Raw genomic sequence first — 25782 nt, forward strand, 5'->3', positions numbered from 1 at the left:
AACTTTGATAATTTTGAAGCGGGTTTAACGTAATTAAATTTGTGTAATAAAAAATGTAACTGTCTATACTGAAATGATTCTCAGATTTTTAAAGCTAAGCTTTTTTACTACATAAAAATATAATACAATGCACAACACTTTTATTTTAATGTTATTATGGTAGATGAGTTCTTCACTTCACTCGAATCTGAACTATTTTCATCGTTATTATAATCTGACCGTATCGCACGCTGTGCAACGGTTATATAGTCATCATATAATCAACAGTCTAGCAAATTCTAGAACTGTCACGTATGTTATAGCCTATATATTACTTGCATAAGTTTTCTATCTATGTTTACGTAATATAAAACGATATTGTTTCTTTTCTTTTTAGAATTATCTAGATTCCATTTGTTTTTAATATAGCATTTGTGTCAACGGATTGTTTATTTATATGTATTTCAATCACATTTAAAAAATCAACCCTTAATCTTTGCTACCTAGTTCCTATATCCTAAAAAAATATACTTTTTATAAAAATAATAAGATCCAGACATTTTTCAAAAGAACTTTTGTCACAATCATCGGATATAGATACCATTTTTATACGCGACAATTTGAGAGTTATACACACATTCAGATAAATGTAATATGCGGTATTATTCATGCTATTCGGTTTACAAAAATACAAAAAAAAAACTAACACTAATTAAAAAAAGCATACAGAATTATTGTAAAAATGCTACAAAAGCATCGTAGCGTTTCAATAATATTATGTGTACTTTTCAATTCAATCTCGTAGAGTTGTCTATAAATACATACATCCAATCCAATACACTGCCTCCATCACCTATGTGAATAAATAAGCCTTTCACACCAATATCAATTTAGTCAAGTTTAAATTTAAAATTACATAGTGTATATTTAAGTTTATTATTAAAATTTAAAAAAAAAATAAATAAAGTTTTTAAAAATAAACTATTGTATTTTTGAAGGTACACACCTCGTGACCATGAGGTTTCAGTTCGAAATGTTATCAAAAACAAAAATCCAAAAAGGTTGCATAGAATTTTTTAAATAAAAAATTAAAATAATCTTTAAAAAAAAATACCAAAGTTAATAAAAAACTCATATTTTTTAATATTTTGTAGATATTTAGTCTTACAACGACTTAAGGAAGTTCGATCTGGTCGCTAATCCACTCAATTGTCAGCGGTGATCCACAAATTTTCAGAAACAAACAGGTATAGGCACGTTTTTTATTATTTACTAGCTTGATATCCGCCCGATTCACTGGGCTTAAAAGTAAGAATCACCGCTTTATAGCCTCCTCCTCTCTTGATCTCACTTATCCTCCTCCTATAACACTCGAAGGCATTATTTTACCAACTAAAATATATACACAGTTTTCAATTTTTTTAACTGAAAATAGTCATAATTCATAAAATTTTTACAGAAATCTTTAATTTATAGTTCAAAATGATAATCATAGATCGAGCAGTAAAATGTTAGAATAAATTTTTTTAGAGCTCATGTGTTATTCAGATATATGAGCTATATTTTTGTACAGTTTCTTTCAAATCCATTCGCTAGTTTTTGCGTAAAAGCGTAATAAACAAACAAACAAACAAACGTCCTTACTTTCACATTTATAATATGCCCGCCATTTCCGAGAAAAAAACTTGTCAATTTCAAAACTTCAAACTAAACTGCTTATAACTAAAAACAGAGTCTTGGCTCAAAACTCGAGCGGGTATCAAGCTAGTATTAAATATTTTCCTTAATTGAATTTGTAGTGAAAAATATTTCAAATGTAAGTAATAAAAAAAACTTTTGTTAAATTGGTTGCCAGATTTTTTTTGTTTTGAATTTGTCATGTTCCTTGTTTATTATGCTCGTCGATTATCAAATTCAATAAAAACATTGCGATTGGGAAATTTTTAATGTCAATGTTTTTTTTAAAATTATGTTTTTAGCTACGAAACAACGAAAAAAATTTGTTTAATCAATAAACTCAATAAACAAAAATATAAGGGCTTATTAATTTCTGTTAATTAGCTATTCATCTACAACCTTAGTCACCTGCACTGCGAAGGGATTTTCTAGAAATTTTGATCTCTGACTTCCGATAATAATGACCGAGTTGTAACGTTACTGGGGCGATTAGGAATTAACAGTTATAAAAAGTATCTGTTTCTTCGTTATTAGTAGTTGATGAGTGACGGGTCTTGGTTCAATCAGTGTAGTTTGGATTAATTTTGTATACCTAAATACTATATTTGCATACTATTGGCTTTAATTTTATTATTATTGTATTAAAAACACTTTGTGTATTATTATGTAAGCTTGGTATAATATTTTTTTTACCTGCAATTGTTTTTTTTACATTGTACTCTATTTATTTACCGAATATTTGATTTTTTTCATCGATTATTTAATTAAAATTGTAATTTTTAACATTCATAATTTAGTCATGAAGATATGACTGTGATCCCAAAACAACGAAAGCCCAAAAGTCTCATTGTCAATGTATGAAAAAGTGGCGCTACAATAGCATATTTTTTTAAGTGTACTGCCAGCAATTATTAAACCAACTTTTAAGTGCACTGGTGACTTGTGGCATTATGGAAGCAAACCTTTTTGAAGATGTCAGTCGGTGATGACTATCGTTTAATTAGACAGTCCCGAAACTGTCTGGAATTATTAATAATTGTATGTTTGGATTTAATAATAATATGATAATGTTTATAATTTGTCTTATGTAGTTAGTTAAAAATTTTCTTTATTTAAAAATATAATGCTTTAATCGTTGATGTTTTTCTTTTGCATCTACACATTCCTAATTTCTAACCTTTAAAAGTATTATTAAGTGTTTATTATGACGTTTAATTAAAAATCTGCACATGACAAAATACCGAAACCTTCAAAAAGGTTGATTTCCATAATGTCACAAGTCACAAGTGCACTTATTAAAAGTTGATTTCATACTTGTGGGTAGTACACATTAAAAAAAATATGCTAGTGGGGCACCACTTTCTTATATATTGACAGAGAGACTTTTAGGCTTCCGTACAAAACAATATTTAATTTTAAATAAATTTAAATTTCAGTAAATAATAATTTTACTTACTAACCTACTATAATCTACCTTCCTTTATAGATTTGTTTCTAAACAATAAATTTATTTTATATAAAGTTAATAAGATCGGAATCTCTTTTCTAAGTAAACAACTTTTATTTATAATATATATAAAATAAAATTGAATTTATCAAATAATATACAAAATTTATAAAATATTATAGATAAAAAAATAAAAGATAAAAACTTTAATATATCTCTATATTCTTAGTTTTTTTAAGGATAATCTACCAGGATGTAAAAACAATAGGTTTGTTAGTTGAATATGTATGTTTCGAAGTTAATCGAATGTAGGTGTACATTATCAGTGAATCAATTTTTTGAAACTAATTTTTGTTTTTTAATTTCTAAGCAATAATACAAACATATATTAAGTTAGTTTTTTATTTATTTTTGAAATGAGTTATTATTAAACTACGATAATCAAGCAGTAAGTTTAGTTATTTAAGAAAAATGAGTTGCGATTAAACCATAGAATATTATATTAAACCATAATAGAAGTATATAAAAATAAGACTCTTGAAAATGATACTTAAATTTAAAAAATCTTTTAACAAAAAGAAAACCGACCTCTATTTCAAAACAAATTAATATGCAATCAAAATTAAAAAATTACGATAACATAATGTAGTTACAAATATTGTTATTTTTGCAGTCGGTGTCAGCCAAGTCAACAACTGTGACTGAACAGTTTGCTACATTAACTTGGCCGACACCGACTCCAAAAATAACAATAATTGTAACTACATTATATTATCGTTATTTTTTAATTTTTAGTGCAGATTAATTTGTTTTGAAGTAGTTTTTTAAATATTCTATTTGTTAAAAGTTTTTATTATTATTTTATTTTTAGAGAATTTGAAGTACACTAATTTGTCACTAAAAAAAGAATCATCGAAATCGGTTCGCATGATAATGAGTTATTCAAATTTAAGACTCATATGGTTTTCTCATGAGTAATTAGTAAAACTGGACCAAATTGAAATGGGACCCCGTGGGAAGCACCATCTTTCGAATAGAAAAAGAATCATCAAAATCGGTTCACCCAGTCGAAAGCTCTGAGTGAGAAAGCTCTGAATGAGGACCTACTTCTTTTTCGTTTGAAGTCGGTTAATTAGTATTATATCCTCCAGTAGAAAAAGAAGGTATATTATAAGAAAAATGTTATAACAACAAACTTGATAAATTATTGTAACCAGTTATTATAACTTATGTTAAAGAGAAATTTTCTTGAACCAAGAACATATTCTATACAACTAGTACTTTTTTGCTGTGATTCTAGCCAACATTCAATATATTTGGAATAGCATACCTATTTTATATCTATATCATGATAAATATCTCTGCTATGTAGGTAGTCAGTTTTTTTTAATACTTTTTTTTTTAATCCAATACTATAATTCACTTTAAAAAAGTCATTTTAAAATTATTTTAATTTATAATAGTTTTATAACTAAAAATGGGAATAGATTTATATTATGTATATACTATACACGTATATACGTATATATACTTATAGTAAGTAGTAACCTTTAGTATATACACATAGTATAGATAGGTATATACAAACATATTGAAATTGAATTGTATATATTGTAACTATAGAGTGTTCACTAATAATAGGGTGTTCACTAATAATATTCATGTATTTTTTTTATATTTTTAATTCATTGTTTGCACCGTTATTCGTTGTGTGCGTAGTCATGGTAGGGACAATAAAATCGATGCCAGCGCTTTAAGTGAAAAATTTTGGAGTTAAAGGGGGCTGTTATGACTAATTTGCAATTCTTTACATGTTAATGTAATAGAAATGTCAAATTAAAATTATTGAAAAACACGAATTAATTAAACTTAATGCATAAAAAATTGTGAAAATAAGAAATCAAATTGAACAAATATTATTTTTCAAATGTAAATTATCATAATTATTTATTTAAATTTGTGATACAAGAATATTAAATTTTAAATGTAAGTCTTAAATGCAATCCATACAATTATATATGCATCCATACAATTCTATAATTAAAGTAGTGTGTATCGTTACCATGGAAACGAAACTCACGCGCGGAGCGAATAACAAAGTAAAAAATATAAATACTGCTTAAAAATGCTGTATTTAAGTGTAAAAAAATATTTAAAATACATTATAGTTTTGAGATATTTAAACGCAGTTTTTTGGCGCTCTCTGTTGATGACGAATAAGTCCGTGATCTGTCAATTGGTGACAGTTCAATGTATAATTTACACATTAAAAAAATTAATTTACAACATAGAATTTACACTCGTTATCATTAAGTTTTTTAATAAAAAGCCGTAGAATAACAGAAATCAATATAATATTTGGTAATACCATGCAAAATGTAAGTAATACCATACAATATGTCAACAAATTTGACAAGCCAGTACTATGATGTCACGTACGTTTAAAAATTTTAATTTCCCGTTTTAGAAATTTTGAATTTTTCTCACTGAATTTGTACTTTTATTAATTAATTTTAAGCAATTAAAAAGTAATTAATTACTAAAATAATGGGATAGTTGAAATGTCCAGCCAATAAAATTACGGAAACAAAAACATTTAAACAAAATTTAAATTTCTTGAATATTCCTTATTGAGATCCCAATTGTTTATAAGACGTTGAAGCGAACAACAAATCTCGTCGTTATAACCGATAGCCGTTATAAGCCATATGTACATTTTTATATGAAAGTGATGTGATATGTAGTTACACATAAAAATGTGTTTATGAACACATATCGGTATTCGTTGCTGACAAATTCCAATCAAGATTGAGTTAATAAGATTAAAAATAGAATTAATAAGACTCAAAATAAAGTTTATAAGGTTCAAAATAATATTACTTATAACCAATAAATGTGATTATACAATACTCATAAATATTGTTCGCTGTAAGGGATATGTCTCTAAAACCGATGTCATTCTTGCCGATCCATTCATGTATGTGCTTATATAGAGATTCAGCTGGTATTTCATTCATTTTTGTTCGTAATCGGTTTTCATTGTATTAGGACAGTCGCAAAAAAATACACCGTTCTTTGAATATAGTACAAGAAAATCTAGGAATAGGTAGGAACTTTTTATTTCGAGTAATTAATGGCAACAAATAAACTTTTCAAAATCAACCTTAAAATAAAAAAAAGATATACTAATGCTGTTTTTAAACCTTTATAGTTAAAAGAATGGCAAAGAATTAATATTCCTTCTGTAATAAGACTTTTTTTTGAAATATTTTTTCATATCGTACTCACTTGACACTCTTTCATACACATTCTAATAATAAATTGGGGCAATTTATTTTTGAAAAAATTGGGAATTTTTTTTGTCTCGGTCATATTATTTAAATGGAGTATTTAACATCAATTTTAAGTTGTAGAAAATAAATTTTACTATAATCAATATTTTGTATACATTTTTATTTCGTTACCTTAATTTTGGCCTTCCTCTTGGCTAATTTCCCAAAAAATGAAAAATGTACTATTATATTCGCCAGTCGCTGACTACCTTACTAGTAAAGTCGTATGCAATCATAATTTGAAGTGCAATACCTATTTGTAACCATGGAATCACTGTAAATATCTTGGTGGCTTCTTGTTGCGTGTTGACGCATAAAAGTTAGTCGTTTCTGATTAAATTAAAAATTTGTAATTACTCCTCTCTGGTATTCAATCTAACCACTTTTCACTCAATATAGTTTCTAGTTTGTTTTACTAAATCTCATTATTAATAAAACACCATGTATAAAATAATAATAATATATTTAAAATAGATGAGACTGACTATCTATGGTTGGCACTGAATACAACGAACGGAGAACGGTTTGTTGTATAGGATAGTGGAAAAAGTTTTATATCCCATTTGGATAATTCAATATCCTCTATTGGCTTAAAAGTCCGCACATTAATGTATTTTACGTGTGGAAAACTTGCAACTATGTATTATATTATTACGCTACGCCACTATGTATCTGTTCTACGTATTTCTATCTCTGTATGTGTGTATACGTTTACATTTTACATACGTTAATGTAGACATAATATATATGTAAAATTTATAGAAGGTGTATCTTTATAGTTAATGTGGACGGTTTGAAACGACGATGTTTGTCATAATCTGGAAAATAAATCCGACAGTCCATATAATAGAAAGCCAATGGAGAGGTGTGCTGGATTCGCAGTTTTCCATATAACGCACTCTTATCGAGATACAGAGCCTTCTAAAATATAATTTACCTTTCTGAGAATTTTCGGCATAATATTTTAATATTACCTAGAAATGTAACGATTTACCTAAATACCTGCAAAGTTCTCAATAGAAAATTATGTTTGTATTTGTTTTCGACCAGTTTTTCGAAAATATTTTACTAACAAACGCTATTTGCTTTTTCTTAACATCAATCAATTTTATGATTTAAGAAATTTTTGTAACCATGCTCTTTATCGCAAGATATTTGTTTGCTGGTTGGGAGTTAAAATCAAGAAAATTGCAACAGACATCAAAAACCGACATCTAGGTTATCTAGGAAACTAAACTTTTTTAATTCAATTGAGTTTGTCAAAATTTTATGTTTTATCATTTTAAAAAAATGAGTTGTGAAAGTTATCAGAAGTTAAAGAAAACAGAGGTAATATAAAGTAAATACATGGCAATTTTTATGTTATGCCATCATAAATATCCTAATCAAACCGAACGTAATGTTCTCACATATTGGATCTTTTTTAGTTTAACTACAATTATTTCATAGAGTAAAAACTAAAAGTAGCCATAAAATAAATTTTTTAAAGAATCAAACAAGTATTTAACTTCTAAAATTAACACCTTAAATTTTGAGGATAATATCATGTAAACAAAAAAAAGTAAGCCATACATTTATAATGTACCAAGGTACGAAAGGAATATAGTTCCTACCGAGTGTCCCACGACACTGCTCTATCTTTTTATTAATGCAAGTTTTTGTCAATTACCAAATTAATTAGCAATTAATTCAAGGATCTAGAAGATCAAGTTGTATAGCTTGGAGTATAAAATATATTCTTCCAAATGATTAACCACAAACTGCATGGCAATTTTGGAGTTAGTAAGTATTTTCTGCATTGATAAACTAATAATTTTTATTCAAAATTCAATATATTTACTTATTAAATTTTTGAAATAATGGAATTTTACATATTTTAAAATTGTGTAATAAAATTGTTTATATATGTAATCATGAAATTTTCAATAAAAAAAAAATGTATATTGTGAAATGAGAGTAAATTTTGATTCAATAATACTTTGTTGTCAAAAAAATAAATAAGTACTATTAATAATTAACTAACTATAATTTGTATGAAAAAATTCTTTTATAATCTGTGGATAAAATTGCAATAAATTCATAATTGTTAATAATTTTTTTTGTATCCATTGAAACAATTTATTCAGAATGGTTAGATCTAAAACGTATTAAAAATTTAGACAATTTAGCTGGGAGACAATTCCCATAAGCTTTGTGCGGAGTCTTCACAACAACTTTTCAGCTTACAGTGCTTACGGGTTACAGTGTGTACATAGTAAAACCTATACACAAGCAAATTCAAGCACATCGATATCAATAACATATAACATAATAAACCATCGATTGCAATGATATATTATTTTTTGACATTATACTGCATTTTGTGATAAACTAACATTTCGTTCTTTGATAAACGTTTAGCTAATGGCGATTTTTATAATTTTTTATATCGGTATTATTCCAATCTATAACTACATAAACTTATGTTCATTCATGTTTAACTTGCATTAAATAACGTTCATATAAAATATTATTTAATAGCAACCATGATTTTATTCTATAAACTATGGAATTGCTTTTTATAAGCTTGCTCAAAAAATGAGATCTGATTATTTATGTTCAACTCGACATATCCATCGTGAATTATCAATGTAAACATGTAACAACCTGATTTTTGTAATAATTATAGGTGAACTCGTTTAGTTTTTGCAGATCCTGAATAAAATTTATTATCTCGTATGACTTATTACATTTATTATTGTAGTATAGCATATTTTACTGAGTCTCGTATCGTGGATAGCTTTGAAGTTCAGATCTAGAAAAATACGACATTCAAGGTGACTGTGAGAATAACAAAAATAATACATGGTTTCTTTGGCAACGGCTTTTATGTAAAAGTGTAATTATGGGTTCTGTAAAATAATGAAGATTTTAATAACCATAGAGATAATACAATAGAGCTGCCAAACTGTTGATCGTAGTAAAGAGAAGCAGATAAAGTAGGCGCATTCGTCTATCATATATGTCTCTCTTATACGCCTACAATTTGTACTTATTCCGTATGTCTATATGTATGACAAAATACATGCATTAAGCAATGCATCTAAGTGAGAGGTATTATATACATGTGTTGAAGCTTCGATATGAATTAACATAGTTGTAAGACGTTTGGAGAGTGGGACTTTCTTAGTTAAATAGATGAACTACAACAGATAAGCCACGATACAAGTCACTTTTGTAAATTCATATAACACCTATATTACCTCTTAATTAGATGCATTGCTTAACGCATGTGCTATATCATACTCGTGATATTTATAGCCCTAGATGTAAATCGAGCATTCTGTATATTAAAGCTTATAGTTGTTGCTTGACTATCAGATACTACCAAGTTCGAATATCGCTGTGTTATATATAAAATATATCTATGGTTGTAAACAATTATTATTAATTACTTGTTTGTAAACAAACATGGCTTTTCCTCGACTCTTTTACATCATTTACAACCCCTTCACATCAGTTTCAATTTTTCATATTATTAAAATTTATTAAATTATTTTATTTATACATATTTTCATTTAATTAAATTTACTTTATATACAAAATTTTATCATAGATATTAATTTATGTTTTAAATTATTATTTCAATAAAGCTATTATTAAAGATAAAAAATTTCTCCCTATATTGGCTAAACATGAAACTGATATCGCTGATATCAAAAATATCACCCATATTGATAATCTCTCTGCTTGTAAAGTTAAGTATTGGAGGTACATACCAGGAAACTAAATCGGTTTTAAGGATATTGAAAGAACCAGCAATTATGGTTGTTATAACCGATAGCCATTATAAGTGATACGTACTTTTTTATATTATAGGGAAAGTATGTGCTGATGCACACATTTTGTTCGTTATTACTGGCTAATTCCAATAAAACTTGGTCGCTATAACCGACAAACGAGTTAGTACTGCTTAAAATAAATTTTTGAATAGTTTATATATAACTCAAAATATTACTATGATGTCATCTTGTTTAACAGAAAAAGTAAGTAAATGTAAAAAAAGTATATTCATGCGTTTTTCGTTATAGTCGAAATGTCTGTCTAGAATTTCAATCGATATTGGTCACTGAATACGATATGTTATTATAAACTACGTTCTTGTAGCCGGTATATTCAGAGATTTGTTTGTATATAGAGATTAAGTTGGGACCAATTTCCATCAATTTCGTCATTCCAACCGGTTCGTCGTTATAATCGGTTTTGAATGTACCTTTATATATGATCTTTATATGATGGATTGACCTTTTTATATCAGTAATATAGGTTATATAGAAGCCAGTTACTCTTGATCATAATGCACTAAATTATCATGGACAGGATTATCAATTACCACTGAATGTAAATGCACAAAATCCTTTCAAAAATTAGCGTGGGAAGTGTCTCCATTTATTGGTCTAAAGAGCACGGTTATGGAGATATAGCCCAAAACAGTTTTACTTAAAATGGAGGCACTTCCCCCGCCAATAGGATTTTGTGCATTATCATTCAGTACGGGGTACTGAACCTATTTAAATTAAAAAATAACTTCTGGTATTTAATGTAGAAAACAATTCTCTGTAGTACCGGGAAGAAAAGTAAAATTGATTTCTTTTCCTCTACGATTAAATGATCAAGTGGGATTTATAAATTTAAGATGAATATTTTCCGAGATACACTTTTTCTTATCAGATTTCATTTGATATGTCGAAAACTGTTTATAAAATCTCCAAAACTACGTGATTTTCATAAGTCAAAGTCAAAAATTATTTTACCTTATTAATCTTTTATCCATAAAAAAGAGACGAATAATGGTTCTCTGGGCTTTTTATACATAATGGGTACACCTTAGTTTCTTAATTACCTACACATATGATTAAAAATTACTCTAATTTTTTTTAATTCTTATTTTGTGATAGAATTGGTTTCAACAGTTCAACTATGATGTTTTACAGAGCCGGAACTTTTATCTTGCTAGTTTAATAATTTTATTCCCAGGTACTCAGATTTCGAATGTTTGTTAATCTTGAGAAGTTCAATAAATGTATTGATGCATATTTTTGCTACAAGCAACACCGTTAAAAACTTTAATAAAAAAAATCGAAAGATTCATTTTGGAAAAAAGAATAATGTACAATATCAAGATATAAAGGACTGAGTCGACAGATGTTTGTACTAACGGTATTATTATTTAATTACAGCGAAATGCTTTTTGCTTTGAGTTTTTAATACTTGATTTGTTTTGCCTCGCCCCTTTAAATAAAACCATGTTAAATAAAATAAATATTAAATACCTTGCCATTTTTCTAAAATATATATTTCTGCAAAACTGTTCGTATCTCTTTTTATTTAGACTAAAAATTTAGTAATAGAAAAAGGTACCCTAGAGCCATATATCAATTTACTTAATATTAAAAATAAAAATGTGCTTAGTCATAAATAGAAATGTTCTTACTTACCAATGGTTTACCATTTAATTGCCATTCTAATGTAGGTGGTGGATCTGCAGGACCTGATGTACAATTTGCTGTTATTAAATCACCAACTGTATAGAAGGGTGATAATCCCTCAATACGTGGATTTCCTCGAGGCAATGCTGTAACAATAAATAATACAAAATGTTACATTCAATACAACACACAAACCCACAAATCATAATTAGAAGGTGATGTCAGATGTTTATAATTTGGATCAGTTAATTTATAATACATATTTTAACCTTTTAATAGAAACGTTAAGCTAATATATGTGTATATAGTATGCCAATCAAATGTATGTTCCATATTTTATTGGTGGATTTTGTATTATGAAATTTTTTGCTAAACTTTTCTGTCTATCTAGGTAGTATTATCACCAATTAATAATACGTAAATAAAATGAACAAAACACATTGAATTCATATATTTCAGCAATTATTTTATTAAGCACAATTTATTTTGTTACGTAAGGATGAATATCATTAATTAAGATTAGTAATTCCTAAAAATACAAGTACAGTGATAAAAATATAATTACTTTGGATGAACAGATTTGAAGAAAAGATACTTTCGATCCAAAATCCAGCCGATTTTAAAATAAAAAAAGAGTAAAATTTAAGTAAGATAAAAATTTCATTACAATTACATAAATGGAAGAAGCTGTCAAGGCTTTACGCATTTTACGACATTCTAAAACCATTGACGGTTTAAAACACCACGACCTAATTATTTAGTTTTTAGAACACAGATTAATTTTAAGGCACATCTTATAAGGGCGCAATATTAAAATTAACAAGCCGGTATATTTTCTTTATTAGATAATATTTATTATTTAAGCTTATTAAATAATTTATTTATAATATTATAATGCCCTTAAAAATTTTATTAAGGACCAACACACATAATAAACATAGATAAATTTAGTAACATATTTAATATTTATTTACAACAAAAGCTAAAATTCATAATAATATTGAAAACAAATGTATTTTTCAATTTAAAATGTTTTATTAAAGCTTATATGTTTTATTGTAAACCAAAAACTTATTATGTAAAAACTACACAAAGTCCCTGCCGATCTGGATATTGTATAATAAATAAATGTAAATAATAATATGAATTTTTAGGTTTAAGATATCCTTAAGGATATATATGTTATTAATGTTGAGTCTATCCCTTGAGGATAGAATATTTTGATAGTGTCTATTAAAAATACAGTATTTTGACAATAATTTCTACATACTTGATAATTCTATAATATTATTAACATTTTATTAATTGTTAAGAGTTCAGTAAGTACTATGGAGTGCAGAGACGAATTATTCGTAAGGAATGTTTGGCATGTTCCGACTGGATATTCAACGTTAAAAAGAGGCGCGTGGAAGTATCTAAATATGAAATATTACAGCCCGTGGATATTGACATTTGTAAATTTTTAATAACTAGCTTGATACCCGCCCGCTGCACAGGACTTAAAAGTGAAAACCACCGCTTTATAGCCTCCAACCTGTCCTGATATGCACAGCTTTCAATTTTGTTACGTGTAAAATAGTCATAATTCATTGAGTATATCAGAAAAGTAGCCCATGTCGATTTGTTTGGCATTTACTATTTTAAATTTTTACAGAATTCTTTAATTTATGGTTCAAAATGATAATCATAAATAAAAGATTTCTCTAAAAATTTAAAAAATGGTAAATGTCAGATTAAATTTAGTTTTATTTATTTACTAGCTTAAAAACCCGGCTTCGCCCGGGAGTTGATATGAGATGACGTGGTAGAGTCGAAATAAAAAAATAAACTATGACGTAAAAAGTAAAAAAAAAAAGTTTATTGAAAACGTTTTCTCATTATTTACAATACTTGTTTATAAACAACATTTTTCATTTTATTGTCCGGAGTATATATACATAAATTTTTTGGATTTCCTACTCTTGAGCAAGCTACATATAGCTGACCGTGAGAGAAGCAGGATTCTTTGAGGTTAATGCCACAATATTTTAAAGTTTGTCCTTGCGCTTTGTTAATTGTAAAACTAAAGGCTAATTTTATTGGAAACTGCAGTCTTTTAAATTGAAATGGCAATTCCGAAGAGATCAGAGGTATTCTAGGTATAAATACTGTCTGTCCTTTGGTCTTTCCAGAAATAAGTTCAGCTTCAATGATATTATTCGATAGCTGTTTTACGATCATTCTAGTTCCATTACATAATTTTGGGGAGTTGAGATTTCTGAGTAGTATGATTGGAGTTCCAATTTTCAGACGAAGGCAGTGTAATGGCATTCCTGGTACTTGTAAAGAGTTTAGAAATTCAGTGGGGAAGTTGACACTTTCTTCAATGGATACCATCGTGTCGATCGATTTATATATTTTCTCTTCACCAGGTATTTTCTTTAGAATATTAAAATTGATATCGTCAACAATATTATTTTTAGTGGCCAAAATTGCTCTTTGAAATAACCACTCTGCATTAGTATAATTCTGAATAATATTTGGTTTCGCTGTTCAAATTAAACTAACTCTGGTGAGCGACACCGGGCTCTTATATATTCAGAGAGCTAGGCTCTAGAATATTCGAGAAATTTCTCTCTCACACCTTCTAGAGTATTCTAATGAAGTTCAAATATTCGATAACAGATGGCGCCACTATGGAGACTATACACTATGACTATTGGATGTCTTGAACGAAGTTCAAATATTCGATAACAGATGGCGCCAATGCACTTAATTTCCAAGTTGAAGGGTCGGAAAGTCCCTTATATCTTTAAAAACATGCCCTTTAGATTAAAACGGGAACTTTCTTGTTCGAGGAGGGATAAAGGGCTATCACACCACATAAGTCCCTTTATCGTGTCGGGACTCCTTTTTAAGTTTTATCGGCCCGCACATTTTATCGACTTAGTTTTATTATATATATAGATTTTATATATCTTTATAAATTATAGTTCATGTGTTATTCTGATATATCAGCTATATTGCTGTACAGTTTCATTAAAAACTATTCGCTAGTTTTAGCGTGAAAGCGTAACAAACAAACAAAAAAGCAAACATGCTTATTTTCACATTTATAATATATAGGGATTCACAGAATTTCTGCAGCAAGGGAAACTTTTAGTAAATATGTACAGCAAGCCATGAAACTCTCAATAATCCAAGAATTTGAGGAAGACACAAAGAGAATAGAGAGAAGATTGCTCACATCAGAATCTGCCGAGGATAGATATTACTTATTTTTTACCTGGTTGGGAAACTTTCAGAGTGACAGTATATCTCGTAAATAAATATAGGCAAACCGAAATTTTTCCCACAGTACAATATTTCCTGTACTTTACGTAAAGTGGTGAAAATCAGCACAGCTATACCTTGTTTTGGGTGGGTTCTAACGAGGAATGAGGGTTAATTAATTTACTTCCACCGATTAAACAATAAAAAAGATTATCTAGTTGAATCAGAGGTTAGTGTGATAGGGCATTTGACATTTAGCGGATACGCAGCGAATTTTAAAATTGGCAAGGACTTATTGTTTTTCATTATTATTTCCCGAAGTACCATTTTCTAAAGAACCATTTAAACCACCAAAATAAGTGACTTATTAAGAAGGTTTAGCTGTAAACAAGTTATAAGATAGAAGGATATGTCTGCTTATCATTAATTACACCATATTGGTTCAATTATTTTTAATTAAGTTATACAAAACAATATTGTATATAAACAAACAATCATACATTTATTTTATTCGTATGCGGAAAGTTGATTTGATTATGTACTTTGTTTAACTAAACAATTTACAATTCAAAATTGTTGTTGTCAATTTGATATTAAATTTCCCTAGAACTGAATATCGTATGAGTTCTATATACAGTGTGTCGCATTTAGGAGGATACCCTCATATTTTCGTTATTTATAAGAATATCGATTTGAAATTTTGCACAGTCATACACGGTGATGGGTCACATATTTTAAGATACTTAACCGAAATCTGAATCATTTAAACTCAGCCAAGTAGACAGTGATTGAGAATATTTCTTCATACCCATATACCGATGACTCATGACAAAATTAGCATTTTTAATTTTTTCATTATTTGGTTCACACTCAAAATTATTACAGGTTTATTGAAACATTTGAATAAATAACAATATTAATTTATCGATTGGTCCAGTGTTTACACTCCTTAGCACATTAGTTATAACATTCGAAAATAAACTTGTAATAATTTTGAGTATTCGCACCGTGCTTGACTTTTGTAGGAGGCGTTTTCATGAAAACGATACACTACTTTAATTATAGAATTGTATGGATGCATATATAATTGTATGGATTGCATTTATGACTTACATTGAAAATTTAATATTATTGTCTCACAAATTTAAATAAATAATTATGAAAATTTACATTTGAAAAATAATATTTGTGCAATTTGATTTCTTATTTTCACAATTTTTAATGCGATAAGTTTCATTAATTAGTGTTTTTCAATAATTTTAATTTGACATTTTCTCTAAGTTTAGCATGTAGAACTGCAAATTAGTCATAAAAACCTCCTTTATCGCCAAAATTTTTCACAGGAAGCGCTGGCATCGATTTTATTATCCCTACCAGAAATAATTAAAGATGCAAATTTTGCCATGAAAATCGATATAAGGTTATCAAAAAATATCTAAGCAACTTTTTCTAATAATTTTTTTCGATATCTCTAACCATCTCTCACCATGTATGACTGAGCAAAATTTCAAATCGATATGAACAATCAATCAAAATCATCATTGAACAATCAATCATCAATACGTATGAAGTTCTAAAATGAAGAAATGCTTTAACTTGAAAAAAAGAGACGACCAGAAGAGAAGCTTTTTTTACATTCATTCTTTACATATTAGTATCACTCCGTCCAAATCACACTGTACCTAAATGTTGTATGGGAAACTGAAATGAAAGGGTTATCAAAATGTATCTTTTCGAACGGACTATGAACTAGCTTTTAATATAATTGCTTTGTAAATTTATATAAACATGTAGATAGATAAAATTTATTTTTGTTGTTTTATGATTATTTTCTTGAAAATAATTAGAATATGTAATTATGGGCATTGTTGTTGTTGTTGTTTGTTGTGTTTTACTATTGGGTAAAACGAACTTTGTTCGTGATTTAGCAAACAAGTGTGGTTATCAAGTACATCACAATATGATGATAACCTCCAAGTCTTAGCTTCTCGAATATCTTTGCCGTGAGAGTAACATTATCAATTATTCTAGCCTCGTATCTCTTTTGGTCAAGATTTTAGTATTTGTTTATAATTTTGAACCTATTTTGAGTGAAAAATAGTATTATGGATAACAATGTAAATATAGAAATCGTAAATTTAATGACACTAAAAAAATCATAGTTTCAACATTTATTTTGATATGATCGATCTTTCTAAAGTAAATAAAAAAGAAAAGGGCAGTTTACCCTAGTTTCAAGGGGTTGCGATGTTGGCAGAGAAATTTTTCGAAGTTTTCTATTAATTTAATTTATTTCGGGTCGATTTGATACCACCCCGTTTGCCAAAATGTATAAAACTGAAAAATGTAATTCTGGGGAGTGTTTTTCCGATTTTTCATGGGATTGCAAAGAACAAATTATATTTTAAACTTTGAATTCAGCTACTCGAAGTAATTTTTGGCATCCTCAGATCGGATAACCGATAATAGAGCGAAGCCCCATATCGGGTAGCCAATATAAGGGGGAAGCCTGGAATCGAGTAGACAATATTAGGCTTCGCTAGGTATCTGATGTTAAGATTTTGCACGTATTCGCAATAGCAACAATTACAACATTGCAACTTACTTTAAATTTCAGTTTTTATCGAATAGAAACATAACTGCAACTTAATAATAACAACATACTAAAGAATATTTTTAAAAAGGGTCATTTTTCAGTAATAAATAAATTTTCCACACGAGAGCTTATTTATGCAAGCAAATTCTCAGTCGGGCCACCTTTAAAACGTAAATTACTTAATAGATTTCACCGATAAATTGATTGAGATATATGAGATTTCGATTTTACGCAACCATCTCATAGTTGGGTAGTCCTATATGCAGTTGTGTGTGTGTGTTTGTGTATTGAGTATATGTATACACACTACGTCTAAGCATGATGTGCAGTAAAATGACTGTTGTCACGAATAGTGATCGTGTATATGGGAATGTTTTTATGAACTTAACTATAATAGCCATACTACGTTAAAGCAAAAATTGACGTTCAATCACAACGGATAGATTAGTTTTGCTACATCACAGACAGCATTCAATATTCTCGTATTGTTATTTATATGTGTCATAGAAAAAATATTCAATAAAATATATTCTTTTCATTAAATTTTACAAAATTCAATTTATATAAATTACATTGAATTGGTTTGATGGTAGTCAACAAGACCGTTCCCTTTGTCTTGACTGTAATTTGATTAAATGGTTCAATCATTATTGAATTATGTATAAAATGTCATTGTGGATATGTATGTATGGGTATAGATGTGTGGATGTGGTGGGTAATTTACAGAGAGAAGCTGTTGTCTTTGTCACTTTAATCAATATCCAACGTACCTAATTATAGTCAAAGAGGTGATTGCAAAAAAAAAAAAAAATTATTCTGTCTGTAATATTTGGTTTATTTAAAATCAACCGATTACTTCCATTTTGCTTTCGAATACGCATTCATGGCGAAACTCAAATGCTTTGAACAGATAAAATAAGGAATTCGATCAGCAAAATTAATTGAATTATGTTTAACAGAGCGAGAATTATACAATTTGACATGATTATATTCGGCAGAACTGAAATGTGTAACTAAGCTATCCTCAGACTTTATATGAATGACTTTTCACCAGCGTTATCAAGAATAGTAAAATAGAAAAAGGCTAGTAAAAGTTCAGGATGCCTCTAACTTAAAGAAAATGTCAATATATTTTCTGTTCGTCTTGATACTGAACGACATAACAAATCGTAACTCTTATCACAATTCTTGGGCATTTAATCTCACGACAATACTATGGAAACAAATAGAAGTAAGCGACGTGATGAGGATACAGTTTGTTGCCATGTTCAATAAAAATTTATACGATATAAAAAACGCATATAAAAATAAAACTCTTCCGAAGCAAAAAAAGAATATTTGATGTAATCCATCTCTAACTAAACACATCAGCTAACAAGTGAAAACAAACAATTGACTGAGTTAATTATTGAAATATCATGCATAAACAGTGTTGATTACTTTATCACATTACACATATACGTATACAAGTCACACATACATAACCAATAATAACTGATTTTTCCATAGAATACATACTATACAATTTACGCCTAATTTGCACCCTCACGGGTAAACAGTGATGTTTACGAAAAAATGTATCAAACAAAAGTTGTTTTGTTTTTTATAAGGCACATTTTTTACATTTAAAGTTTTGTTTTATCTGTAACGGTTTACAAGATGGGTCCTTCGGACCCAAGACCCAAGTGACCTATGTTGCTCATTTACGAACTCGACCTCACTTTTACGTCTTGAGTACGCTGTAAAAATTTCATCTTGTGTCAAGGACGACACTAGGCACCCACGCTTTCACAGGCAAGCTTTTTCTCCACATTCTTGTGAATACTTGTGTAGTTTAGTAGCTATTGTGGCTTATATAAAACAAAATAATTGCTGCTGTTAAATTTATGAAAAATTTTTTTTATTTTATTTTAATAAACCACAATTAACATACATTTTTAATTGAATTTAACATGAAATAAATTGTAGAGGCTACAAGTATAGAGAGCTATCGCAACGGTTGTTACCACTTTGATGTCAGCAATAGCAATGAGATACTTGCGAAGTAAGACGAGAGTGTGGTAGTTAGTACTTCAGTTTGACCTACATTGGACGACTGTACTCGACAGATTATAGGATGGAGCTAAAATATGAGTCAGTCAACTAATCCAGAACCCACTCTCTAGCTAGCTACAATGCGCTTCGAGATAATTCTTCTCAGATGTGTCAATTGAGTGTAGTTTGACTAAAGTCTCACAGATCAAGTATAGCATTATGTTTTCTGAAAGTTTGATTTCTTCAGAAATTAGAATCGTATTTGAAATCACCTCTATGACTATGTAATATGGTTACCATAAAACATATTGTGCGATACACAACAACATCACCGGATATCCTTGTTTGATGAAGTGTTATAAGTACCTACAGCCAAGCACATTGATCTATCCATTCATCTCATTCGCATCATAATGACAGACAACATCATATGACAACAAGAAGATATGATTATTGTCAAATGTGTTTGATTACAAATTTTATTATTAAATAACGACTTTGAAATCCTTTTGAATGATAAATGGTCTAAGAGACGGGATGATATCGGTCTTCACTCATCTGATAACTGGATGAGATATATTTTTTCATGAAATTTTAGTGAGTTTTAAACACTCCTTTCATAGTATTTCTTCATGGCTCAGTTGGTTATGCCGTAACCAATTCCGTCCGCGGTATGATTAGGGTAGCGAGTTCGATTCCCGCCGTCGCAACAAAATTAATTTAATTATTAGTAGTGATGGGCTGATGTAGTGCATGGTATAAGCATGAAGGAGGTGTACTCAGCCTCTTAAATTGAGGAACTGCTATGTGTGTGTGTGTGTGTGTCTGTCTGTCTGTGGCGCCTAAAAGGATGAACCGAATAGGATTTTTTTTGTGTCGTTTGAAAGGTAATTTAATTGGGAGTGTGCTTAGCTATGTTTTAGGTGAGAATTTAGGGTTCCGTACCCGAAAAAACTTAAAAAAGACGATGATCTCCATAATTGATTCAGTTTCGAGAAGGCTTTAAAGAAAAAGTTGCGTCAAAAAGTCAAATGCGAGTTTAGGGTCCGAAACCGAAAAATTTGTCACGGGTTTTTTAAATTTTGTACATTTCACTTGAATTAATTCAATCGATTTTTCCCAGGAACGGTTCAAAAGTACAGTTCTCATCCTCAGTGCTGTACCTATTATTTTCGTAAATAATTAAAATAATAATTTGAAAAAATTTTAAAGTACCGTATTAAACAAATTTCCTCATCTTAATTAATTGTTTTATTTTAAATACATTTAATTCATTATAATAATTATTTTCATAATTTTGTAAATGGAGTAAAAGATTTTAATGAAAAAGAAAAATGTGTGATATATAAAATCTTTTGATTTTTGATATGGAAAACATTTCGAGAATCTGCTTCTAATATGCTTGGACGCATTCATTTAAATAATTTTCCTATTTATGTGGTAGAAACAAAAAAGGGTTGGGAAAAAGTAAAATCGTTTTAAAATATAATTTTTAAATGGAAAATTCTTTAATAAAACCTTATTGCCCTTAAGGAAATAAGTACCAAACATTCTTAGAGAAAAATATTTTTACTATCGAAATCTTTTTGAATATTTTATATAATTAATTTTATTTTCGTTTTAATAAAAAATTTTTTCTTGTTGCAATTTTTAACATAATTTTAACGGCTGTAATCTTTTCAATTTTAAAGCCTCTGATTCTAAAAATACCTACATTTTGAAACATTAAAGCTAGGTTGTCATCAAATTGCTCTTTAAATAATAATTATAATATTTAAAAGATATTTGTAAGCAAATAGCAAAAATTGTCTGAAAGGTAGAATAAAAAGGGAGATTTTTTGAAATTTCTCTGCGAAAGAGTGGACAACAGTTTTATGAATCTTTTTATATCCCTGATATGCAAATTGTGACCGTGTGCTATGAAAATTCATTTAGGTTAGGCAGTTCCTGTTTGGTGAATTTTGTTTCTAAATAAAAACTGATAACAATTTATTAAATTTACATTCGTAATTTAATTTAGAATGAAATCTAGAACTAACCCTGAAGGTAATTTATAAATTTTAATAAATACCATGGAAAAAGCTAATATAATTCTTAAAATACGAAGAAGATATAGGGTAATATATTTTCCCTTACAAGTAATTGTCTATCGGGGAAAATGGAGGGCGAAGGTTGAAGAAAAGTAGAAGAATATTTATTAAAAGTTAATATACAATTCACAGCAGGTAATTTTTTGGTTAACTGATGACGACAATTCTCTTTCAACATTGTAACATGTTTGATAACATTTCCTATTTAAACAGAGCCGTAGTGGAAATGATCTTCTGCTATCTGATTTACAATTTTCTGATAAAAAATAATAATTTTTTCTATCCAAAAAGATTTCATGAATCTAAATTTGTATTATCCATACCCATGCTGTGCTTTGTGCCATATCAACAGAGTTAATTCCTAGAAGTTTCCATAACTATAACTTCACGTGATACGAAAGCAAAATCTGATACTGAATCTTGCAGGATCATGAGCTATGAATTCCTTTTCGAAATATTTGGGCGGGAGACTTAGATGAATGCCTATTGCTGATATATTTGTTTCGCTGAATTAGTTTTAAGGAATACTAGCCTGATACGTTTCACTGGGCTTAAAAGTAAAAAACACCGCTTTATTGCCTCCACCTCTTTTGATGTACACAGTTTTCAATTTTGTTAAATGTAAAATATTCATAATTCATTGAGTATATCAGAAAAGTTGGCCATGAATGCTTTGACATTTTAAATTAACTATAAATTTATATATATATATATATATATATATATATATATATATATATATATATATATATATATATATATATTTATATATATATATATATATATATTTTCGAGAAACTGAATTTAATTTTTGAAAAATGTGAGAAAATTGTAAAATCTAGAATCAGAAAGCGGTAGATAAAGGAGTTATAAGGGGAAAAAAGATTGAAAGAAAGATCTGATTTTATAAGAAAATATAGTAATTCCATAATATCAGGATGACCAAAATCACTTTTTTGCAGAAAGTTACTAAGGTTTACATGTTCTATACCTACATAGTATCATGATTTTGATTTTACATATGAATAAACACATTAAGTGAAATGGGGTTAGACAATCATCTGATAATAATAATATGTGTGCTGGAGTTGATGATAATATAGTGTTTAGTTTAAAATAAATAATAAATAAAATATGTAAAATTATTTAAATTACATATATGTCATTTGAGATTTGATGTCAAAACGTTTAAAGTTTGGTTGGCTGGTAAAAGTTAAATGAACCTTGAAAAGTTTTTGATTATTATTTTATGGGAAAATAGATTTAAATGTTTTAAATATTGTGAATTATCTGTAAAATTGATTTTTCATCACAAAAATTTATAGCAAATTGATTTAACTTTTTATTTTCTAGTTATTCTGTTATTGGAAAATCATTAATGTCGTCAAATAGTGAATATAGCAGTCAGTATTAGTTTTTGCCCCTTGATTGTAAATGTAGAAAAAATCCAATTGTGGTTTTTCGAAAACAAGATAGAATGATGAATTTTCGTGTAGTCTTCACTATATTAAAATGGAGTGGAAATAAACGCCTGTTCTAGTTTTGTATGTTTGGATGTATTTTTCTCCTCATCCGCTCTTTTCTCTCACATAGCTGAAACTTTTGTTAAAAAGCACAACTGGCTTCAGAAAAACGAGAAATTTGAGCTCAATCTCACTCTGACTCTTGGCCTATAAAAACTAGATTGTTCTCTTTCTTCTTAAATCGGTACTATTGTACTGCTCTGAAGTGTGAGCTCCTCTGTACTGTTTCAAACAAGAAGCGGTACTAACACGTTATTTGAAAGCTTTATGTTATTTATTCTATAACACGCCAAACTAATACATGAGAATGGAATATGGTATCGAAAATAAACAGATCGAAAATGATGTTCTAAAAAGAATGTTGGTTTGGTGGAGTGAAAGTGCATACAATGGACGAAGATAAGATATCTTCGACTGATACACAAGAAGATACAACGGCAAGAAGATAGGATATCTTCTGATTAAAAATGGATTTGTTTTTTGCACTTTCTACTCCTCGCCTTTTTCATTCAGTCACATTCTTCTTGAATAATATTTGGATAGAAAAATTATGAAAAAAGGTAATAATCTGCCCACGGGAAACAAATCTGAATACTATTGTCTCTCCCACGGTAAGATTTTTTATATGTGAAATCGGAATTTTTTTTTATTGCCCTCCTAAGCTTCAAACTGAACTGAATGTGTTTTTATTCTAACAGAAAGATAATTAAAAAATCAATCATTTTTTCCGATTTTCAATATAACAAGGTGTACCGAAGGTGCAATTTTCATGGTGTTGAGCGATAGGGAACCAGTTTTATTGACGTTCGGTCAAAATAATTTTTCATTTGCAATAGAAAAAGAAAATCGTTGGTCGTTCGTTTAAGAAATTATTTTAATATGTTAAGATGTTTCCGGCCAGGATATAAAGTTACCTAATGAAGCAATGGCGATATAGTCAGTAAGTTCTTTGTGAGTAGGCCTGCGACTTATAAATAGATAAAAAGGTAAAATCGCGGTATTAATGTAAATTCGTCTTTTTGAAACTATTGTGCTCACGTATCCTTAAGGATAAAACGGTTCCAACCATTCAAAATCAAATCAATATTTATTATTTCGTTAGTAAGTATTACCACGTCATCCAATTTATGTGACCTAATAAAAATCAAAATAATAAAAAATATCATTCGTATATTGCCGTATAATTTTGTAACGGACTGTAAGTACATGGTATACATGGTATGTATGCCATAAGCATGGATGATGATGGTATTATAAAATTTAATGTTACTACCTATTACTGAGGCATAAAAATTTTTAACCAAATATTATTTGAATAAGCCATCAAATTTATTTTATGGTAGAAAAGATAAAATAAAACATTGCGATATGTATATAATTTTATTGTATATGTATGTATTGTGTGTACTTATATAAATGTATACTCAATGTCACAAAAAATGCTCGTTTTAAAACATTCTAAGTGTTACTATTATAACATAACATATGATGAGTACGCTTAGAATGTTTTAACTGTGGCACTTTTTTTGACAGTGAGTGTACCTATATGATATAAAAGTATGGAGTATGTGATTTGTAATGTGGAATTAAAATACATGTAATCATTGGTTTGGAAAAATGTCTTCTGAAAGTCATAATGACGTGTCTATCCTTCACGTGGCTCGTACAATATTCAATGCCAAGTAGTAAATTCCCAAGTCCAGCCCTGGCTTAAGCCTCAAACAAATCCAATTAATTAAAACCTGAAAAGAGTGTAATAAACCATGCATTGGTATAAATAAATAATAATAAATTTAGTACCTTATAATTAACTTTAAGACTGGCCATCACTTGGCCAAGTATTATTCAACGTAATATACAAACCTTGATATTTAACCTTATTCAAAGTAAAAGGTAATAAATCAAGGCATACTCTGTTTTTATTGTTATTGATGTTACCGAATTGCCGAAGGAATTGGAGCCATTGCTTTTGCACTGAAGGTGGAATTTTAAAATATATATATATGTATCACTACGTTTAAGTGTCTGTAAACTTTCTTGCGATGGCAATTTAAGTCCGATTTGAATAAAATTTAGTATCAAGATGGGTTTTGGTATTTGAAAAGTCACGTTCATTAATGAGCAAAATCGACCGGTAAACAAGGGATGGGGGGCTCCGCAAAGTACAAAATTTTGGTTTTTTTCAAAATTAAAAATATTTTTGTATTTTTTAATCAGTTTTAATCAAAAGCTGATTAAAAGATACATGAAGAAATGTTACACATACTAACCATCAAATTATAAAAGGAGATGAACGAGATAAGAGCTAAATAAACATGATACTATAAAAAATTTTGGAATTTTTTTTGGCTATTTGGAAAACCACTGAAGATGGCAGGCAGTCA

General features: G+C 28.5%; 1 protein-coding gene across 1 annotated transcript in view; it reads right to left on the reverse strand.

The window, feature by feature from the left end:
• The window catches only part of LOC123296297, a 743564-nt gene that overhangs the window by 143858 nt on the left and 573924 nt on the right, over positions 1 to 25782 (reverse strand). Inside the window, exon 3 of the mRNA XM_044877758.1 lies at positions 11913 to 12049. Coding sequence (XP_044733693.1) covers positions 11913 to 12049 — 137 coding nt within the window. The remainder of the gene's footprint in view (positions 1 to 11912; positions 12050 to 25782) is intronic.

This window comes from Chrysoperla carnea, chromosome 3, assembly GCF_905475395.1.
Source record: "Chrysoperla carnea chromosome 3, inChrCarn1.1, whole genome shotgun sequence".
In the NCBI taxonomy this organism is placed as follows: domain Eukaryota; kingdom Metazoa; phylum Arthropoda; class Insecta; order Neuroptera; family Chrysopidae; genus Chrysoperla; species Chrysoperla carnea.